Genomic DNA, 8,469 nt, shown 5'->3' on the forward strand with positions numbered 1-8,469 from the left:
TAATGTTTTTATTGATAGATAATATATTTCAGATAAATACCATTCATAAAAATGACACATATTAAAACATACAAATTCATTGTTTTAAATAGATATTTATTAATATTATAATATTTGTTAATTTATTATATTAGTCATTATTCATAGGTGTTGGATAATGATTAATATTATGTCACATTTACATTAGGTAAATATTATCTGATATCACGACTAAATAGTAAATAGAGTAGTATTCTAACTAGTGATGGGCATTATCGAACTATTTGATAGTCTAGAACATTTGAATTATTCGATAGTTTTTCAAAATATTCGATTGTATTCGAAAGTATTCGGACTATTCGATAATTTCAAATTATTCAATTATTCAATAGTTTACGAATTCTGAATTATTTAGTAAAATTTGAAATTAGCTTAATTAATGTTTATTTTATTTTGAGATACTTATTCACTAATGTGATAACTCATTACTGATAAGAATAACAATAAAAAAACGTTAACGTTAACGTTTTGATTTTTTATCCGGTATACTCGAATAGTTTATCGTGGAAAAACTATTAGGTCATACAAAATAATATTCGAATAATTTACACATGCCATTACCTGATATTTTATTTTTATGAATGATCAATTTCTTTTGTCTTAATTCTATTTTTACTTTGCAGGTGCAGAAATCAGCAAGAAAGTGAGCGCGATGATTTCTACACATATCGGTTGATGATTCGTACCAATAAAGACATTAATATTCTCCGATTCCGCCAGCTGTTTCATCAAATATATCATTGATATATATATTATATATATATGCGAAAATTGAAAACGAGCGATTACGATACATTAGGTATAATCAATCGAAACTTCGAACTGAGGAATACATTAATTTGCGAGATGCTATTGTTGGTAACTTAGATGGAATAACTAATATCAACGACATCGGTACTTCATATATTCTTCCATCATCATATATTAGTAGCCTACGCCATATGCAAGAATATATTCAAGACGCCATAACTTGTGTGCGCACGTATGCACGACCAAATTTGTTCATTAGATTAACGTGTAATCTAAAGTAGGGTGAAAATAAAATTGCGTTATTGCCAGGTCAAACTGCAATAGATCGGTACGATATCACTACACGTGTTTTCAGACAAAATTTAAAATCGTTGATAAATTTGATTATACATTCCTTTGTATTTGGGAAAACACGTTGCTCGCTGTATTCTGTTGAATAGCCAAAACGAGGTTTGTTACACGCGCACATTTTGATTTGGTTGGACGACAATATACTCTCTGAAGAAATTAATAAAATTATTTCAGCAAAAATTCCAGATCTGAATATTGATCAAGAATTGCACGAGATTGTTACCCCTAACATGATCCATGCGGTGCTATAAACATGACGGCGCCGTGCATGGACAATAGAAAATGTACAAAAAGTTTTCCAAAAAATTGTATAAATGATACAATCACTAATATCGATGGTTATCCATTGTATCGTCTTAGAGACACTGATCATGATGGTCAATCATATAAATTACCCATGTCAAACAATACAACAGTTGACATTGGCAATCACTGGGTGATTCCGTACTCACCAGTGGTGTGTAAAATCTACAAATCACACATAAACTTTGAGCTTTGTAGTTCAGTGAAATCCATAAAATATTTAAGCAAATATGTCCATAAGAGCAGTGATATGACTGTATTTATTGTTCAGGATATTAACGAAAACGAAAACGAGCTATTTTAGCCGTAAAATATCGATGTTGATTTTATTAATTTCAAAATACAACAATCATTGCTCGGAAATGAAATATTGTTCAAATCGATCGACACTGTTACCGATTCAGACAAAGCAGTCATTTACCCTGTTGAATTTTTGAATTTGCTGGATTTACCAGAAATGCCACATTATAACTTGCGATTAAAAATTGGCTCGCCCATTATTTTGCTTCAGAATTTAAATGCACCTAAGCTATGCAACGGTAAATAATTAGTCATAAAAAAAATGTTGGGCAATGTTATTGAAACTACTATTTTGAACTGCATAATATGAAGTTAAAATTGTTCTCCTGCCACAAATCCGTATGATCCCTTCAGATTCACCCATTGCATTCAGACGTCTGCAATTTCCTATTCCCTTGGCATTTGCAATGACTATTAATAAATTGCAAGGTACAACGCGAACACTTTGTACGGTAGGGTAAAAATAAAAATTTCAGAACGCGGACGCTTTGTACTATTATATACATATGATATACATACATTGGTAATGTGGACTGCAGTATAGGTAAAACCACGTAAAACTTTACATACATTATATTATTATAAGTTGAGTTTTTAATGCAGTCCATATTCAAGGTTGTTTTTTTTCATTTATGCCAGTCTGTATGGCGACAAGTTCAACAACTTGGTATCGCAAAATTAAATAAAGAAAACGAACGGATTTCAGTGAAGGGGGGAATAGTTCATTCAAAAAATTAGTTGGAACAACTAATCCGAGTTTTGGACAGTTTTACGGGCAATCCAGTTGGATGAATGTGGAAATAGACTGAATAAGAAACATATATCCAAGGCTAAAGATAGTAAATTATTCGATTTATGTAACCAGCATCAACAAAAACAAATATCTAATTACGAATTTTTAAATTATATTTATTTTATATGTTGTTTTTAGTTTTATTTATAGACTTTTAATTTTTAATTTATATAACAGAAATCTTTGCAATTATATTTTCTATTATAATATAAAACATACCTACTATAAAATGAAATATAAAATTTTACTGTTCATTATATGTATAATATATGCTACGATTAGGTCTAAATCTTAACGCCGCAAATACCATATCGTAGTATATTTGATGGATCATGCTAGTTTTAAAATTTTACCTATACTGTACTCCGCACTACCAATGTATATATAATATATATTATACGTATATAATATGTACAACTGTATATAATATGTATATAATAGTACAAAGTGTCCGCGTTCTGAAATTTTTATTTTTACCCTACCGTACAAAGTGACCGTTTACCAGAAGTTTTAATAGGATATGAAGTGCATGGGTTCAGCTTGTTGTAAATAATATATTATATATTGTTTGAAGTTTCTTACTTTTCTTGGTATCAGCAAAATTTGGGTCTCACGATTCAGAGTACTATATTACTGACTTGGTTTTTTTTTTTACTTTTTTATACATTTAACTAATTAAGATTCAGAATAATAACATAAAAATCGGTATTTATTTTATAACTCGAGTTAGAAAAGTACAAAACGGCTTTTACAATTGTTACAGATCCATCGCATAGAACATAATAATATATTTTATGACCGTGTCGTAGATCTTACACTGGGGGGACGTGACCTCAGTGGCGGCTTTGGTACACGCAGCTGCCAAGCAAGTGCATCTGGTGGGTGTTGGTGATAGTGGATGATAAATTTCACGTTAGAAATCGCGGGCATACTAGCAGCGTGCAGTAACCGACTGGCAGTCAGAACAACCGTACGCGATCGACGAACATCGGATGTCAACATGTCGAATGCGACCACGGCGATTTCGTCGCTGCATTTGGCCACCACTGGCCAGTCCTCATTGTTCCTGGTTCAGGCTATGCTCACCGTCGGCGTATGTGGTAACTTATTGGCTCTGTTTGTCCTTAGCAGGATACGCAACAATTTGGACGGGCGACACAAGTTCCTGCTGCGTTGCATGGCCACCAATGATTTCGTGGCGGAAATCGGCATGCTGGCTGTGACCATCGTGAAGAACGTGTGGCCAGAGATCGGGAACAACGTGTGGAGGTGTCGGCTGATCGTGCTGTTGCGGTTCTTTGGGTTGGGCTCCGGTTGCGTGGCCGTCTTGATGGCTGTCGAACGGTGGCTGGCCATCACCCGCCCGTTTTTCTACCGTATTGTGAGTGCGGTTTGTTCGATGTGTTTTATTGTGACACATTTTATTCGTCAAATGATCCTCGGTATATATACTATTGGGGATCTATTATATTAATTTAAGTTGTATGATATACTTATAGCATATTGATGGTGAGGGGAAGTCGAGGAGAGCTATATCAGTCTCTCGGAATTGCAGAAAAAAATGTTAAGTCTGTTTTTACCTTTTATTATTTCAATTGTATAAGCACATATTATCATTATTTTATGAATTGTTAGTTTCACATTGTCCATTTTATGTATTGTATCTGTTAATTTTCTGTTATTTTGTGTTAGATATTTTATTTTATTTATTTTGTAAATATTAGTAATAATTATGTAAGAACCTATTTCATATCATTTTATTTTATTAATTTTGAAAAATGATAATTAATTTTATGATTTAATTAATTAATGATAATAATTTAATAATACAAATTAAAATTATTTATTAAAATTCTATTTTTTTTTAATTAGTAGAGTTATGAAATTTTATAAGGGGACATTTTCCAGCCACTAAAAATAAAAAAAAATAAATATACTACTCTATTGTGCTGTAAAGTATCTGCGCACAATAAGAAGCACACAGCTTCCTGTACATTTGTGCTATAATATATGCGTAGGCATATATCGCTATACTATAAATATATTCGCATTGATTGATTGATTACTGTGCGTAATGAATAACAATTTTATTATTAGGTGTCCTGACACAAAATGACATGTATATTTTTGTCATTAATTATGCAAATATTTCTTGATAAGATAATTTATTGACTAACAAATAAAACCGATCATTCATAAGGAAAAGTAAGTGGTTTTAAAACGTTCAAGTATTTGATGTCTCCTTTGCACTTATTTGCCATAGCATATGATGCTTTACCGAAGTCTTATATAAATATTTCAAATTGTTAATTTATATATTTTTATTATTTATGATAGTTAAAATATTGTGTGGTTTCAGTATATAACAGAAAACATACTAAAACGAATAATGATCATGCTCTGGTTGACAGTATTATGTCTAGTTTGTGCGCCCTTCTTCGGGTTCGGTATCTACTGGAATAATTCAAAGATGTGTAGCCGTGTTGGCGATGCTAAAGAATCTTTGGACGTGATTTACGCTTACGTGTACTTCAGCGTTGGTAAGCATAAGTGACAGCGTTTAATAAATGACTATCTTTTCAATGATATATTTATATATTTATCCAGGACTAGTTTTTTGCTAGAGGGTCGAAAACAAAATGTTCATAGTGTTATGTTACCGTGTTAAATCTCATAGAGTATAATAATATGTACATATCATACATTTGTAGTTTACCAATGTACCTCATTTTTAGGTTTATTATTTTGCATCGTGATAACCTACTCAAATGTAGACGTTATAATAAAACTGTCTACGAGAGAGAGAATCAATCACAGTAGGTTTAACGAGGTCCGCACAGATGCAGAAAGATTGTTCTGTTGGCTCATGTTATTCTTGTGTGCTTCTTTCGTCGTATGTTGGCTCCCACAATTGGTACGGACAACAGTTTTTAATAATATTTAGAATGATTTAAAAATTAATTTTTTCTCCTCGTAACATATGTTATGTTATAATTTAAAATATAAAGAAATATTGTTAAAAGTAATTGGTTATGCTTAAATATTATAATAGATAAACATGTTTGATAATCATGAATTCATATTGTATATTTAACATAATTTACGGATCATACATATAATCTACATTTTTTTTCACAAAAACAATAATATTGATGAGTGTGTAAAGTAGTAGGGGGATTGCGGAGGATATTTTGTTGAAAAGACAATATCTTATATAGTATACAAAAAATGATTAGCATATATTGTTGTATCAGTTCGTTTTCCACGTGTTGGGTATATATTGCAGTAACAATTATTAAGAAATTAGCAATTAATTATAAAGCTAATAAATTAATAATATTAATAAAATTCTCATAAAATTTAAATTTTAATTAATTATGAATTTTGAATTTCAATTTTTTGAATTTGTTGAATAAATATACTGTTGTTAATTTATTTAGATTAATTACGATGGATAACTCATCTAACATAATTCATCAAAAACTAATTTTGTTTAATATTTAGATAAGATAAAAGATAATGAATTATTTATATAAATAATTTATTCTGATAATTTATCTAGATAATATTTAACACTAGTTAAGGGTGTCTTCTGTCGATGTTAGATGTTGAGAAGTATGCGTGATGATTATTTTGGTGAGTCATGATTTAGATAATTGTGATTGGGAATTTGCATGACACATGAGTGCGTGAGATAAGATTTGGTTATAGTTGTATATTCTGACTCTGTTGATAATAATTATTTGTTTTTTCCTGCTTGAATTATCTGTTTATGTCTATTCGCAAATAAAAATTATACATTTATTTATCCATGGATATTGATTTTGACTGATGTTTTTCATTTTCTCAATTTATTATGTTAATAGTTGGTAATCAATTTAAATTATTTATGTTGTTGGTATTTGTAGCTGAAGCCCCATCATTCGTCATTGTGTTTGTTTTTCATTCCCTGTAATTCCTACATGATATTCTGATATTCTACAAATGTCTCATCTTATGTATTCAATATAATTAACAAGCATTTTTCATTAACATTGTAATCAATGATATTGTGAATAAATAATTAAATAGCTAAATATCGTATTTTGTATTTCTTTAGCTGTCAATTCTGCTTGCCCAATTTTGTCAAAACGCATCACTGCTGAAATGGTACAATAAAATTGCTGACTTGTTGTTGGTGCTACATTTCTCGTTGGATCCTTATTTGTACGTACTACAACGATGGAAGCTGGTCAGATCGACTTTAATATGGTCAAAGTATACAAGAGATAACATGGCCGGGGTAATGCAGCTGTGTCCAAATGCACAGTCATCGGTTTAATCTTGGCCAACGGCGTTTTGCTTCCTATGACCGTATAGAGAGAGAGAGAGAGTGGGGGATAAATGAAACCACCATCGTCCTCTTCCCCCGATCCATCCAACCAAAATTCTTCATGTGTTCTACTACACATTCGAAACCCATGTTATTAATATAAATACAAAAAATAAACTTGGGATCGATGGTCTCGGTCATTAAAGGCTTTCTTTAAAAAAAAAAAATTGTTTTAATGTTTATATACATATTTTTAATATATGTGATAAGGTTTTGATTGGAATATGAGCATAAAGTGGCCGGTAAATGGCATTTTTTGCAATTGTTTTGATTTGACTTTGTTGTTTTTAATTTTTATACTTTACTCATAAATATTTTAGTCTTTGTGTATTTATTTCGTAATTTTTGTTTAATGAAGTACTTGTACAATCCATTTAAAAGAATGAACCATGAAATTGATGGCTTGAATTATTTTTTATGATATAACATCATTTTTTGTGTATTTAGATATATTTAAAATAAATGGTTCAATATTGAAATTTAATATAATATTAAAAAAGTAAATTAAAATTCAGTAAATGGTAAATACTCGTATATAAATTAACATTTATATATAGACATTTGATTAAAAATGGTAGCATAATATATTATTGTTTTCTTTGGTTTTTAACTTTCGATTTAAATTTTTCAAATTTGTTGAATAAATATACTTTTATTAATTTATCTAGATGAATTATGATAGATGAGTCATGAATTCATCTAAGATAATTCATCAAATAACTAATTATGTTTATTATTTATATAAGATAATTAATTATTTATCTAAATAATTTATTCAGATAATTAATCTATATAATTCTTCACACTAGCTAAAGGTTTCTTCTGTTGATGTTAGGTATTGAAAAGTGGGCGTGATGAGTATTTTGGTTAGTCGATGATGATTTAGGCGATTGTGATAGGGAATTTGCATATAACACAAGAGTGCGTGATATTAGATTTGGTTATAATAGTCTATTCTGACTCTGTTAATAATAATTATTTGTTTTATCCCACTTGAATTATCTGTGTATGTCCATTTGGATATTGAGTTTGATTGATATGTCTTAATTTTTTCTCAAATATGGTGGACTCTTGATGGTTTTCCATGTTTTTTTTATTAGTTTTTGAACATAATTTATTTTTTTAATAATTGGTAATTAATTTAAATTGTTAAACTATGTTGGCAAACGACGTTTTGCTTCCTATGACCGTTGTTAAAGAGAGAGAGAGTGGGAAAGAAATGAAGCCACCATCGTCCTCCTTCCCCAAAAAAATAAATTTCATGTAATATTGTAATATAATAAGTATTGTATATTAAATATTGTATTTTAGTGACAAATGCCACTAAGCGTGAACCTGGACTTTTGGCGACTTAAATTAAAGAGGACGCATAATCTTACCTTAAATAAGAAGGGGGACTCCATCCCCCTCCGTCCCCACCACTTTAACCACTGGTTGTAAACCATAAATTATAACAGTTACGTAATATAAAAATACAATAAAATAACATATTTAGCCTACAATTTTAAATATTTCTGTTGAGTGGATATTTATTATTTTTATAGTATGAAAACTAGAATTA

General features: G+C 29.9%; 1 protein-coding gene across 3 annotated transcripts; it reads left to right on the plus strand.

The window, feature by feature from the left end:
- The first annotated feature begins 2,773 nt into the window (after positions 1 to 2,773).
- LOC112686561 (prostaglandin E2 receptor EP4 subtype-like) lies at positions 2,774 to 7,227 on the plus strand. Of its 3 annotated transcripts, XM_025558921.1 has the most exons (5): positions 2,774 to 3,605; positions 3,668 to 3,917; positions 4,896 to 5,076; positions 5,272 to 5,450; positions 6,636 to 7,227. In XM_025558921.1, exons 1-5 carry the CDS (start codon positions 3,529 to 3,531, stop codon positions 6,855 to 6,857), a joined length of 909 nt encoding a protein of 302 aa, XP_025414706.1. In that variant the 5' UTR covers positions 2,774 to 3,528; the 3' UTR covers positions 6,858 to 7,227. The 3 variants fall into 3 exon arrangements, with proteins under 3 accessions (XP_025414706.1, XP_025414698.1, XP_025414713.1); XM_025558913.1 differs by having other exon boundaries at positions 3,515 to 3,917; XM_025558928.1 differs by lacking the exon at positions 5,272 to 5,450 and having other exon boundaries at positions 3,515 to 3,917; positions 6,636 to 6,796.
- The last annotated feature ends 1,242 nt before the right edge of the window (positions 7,228 to 8,469 follow it).

The sequence above is a fragment of the Sipha flava genome, unplaced genomic scaffold (genome assembly GCF_003268045.1).
Source record: "Sipha flava isolate LNK unplaced genomic scaffold, YSA_version1 108_pilon_pilon, whole genome shotgun sequence".
Taxonomy (NCBI): Eukaryota; Metazoa; Arthropoda; class Insecta; order Hemiptera; family Aphididae; genus Sipha; species Sipha flava.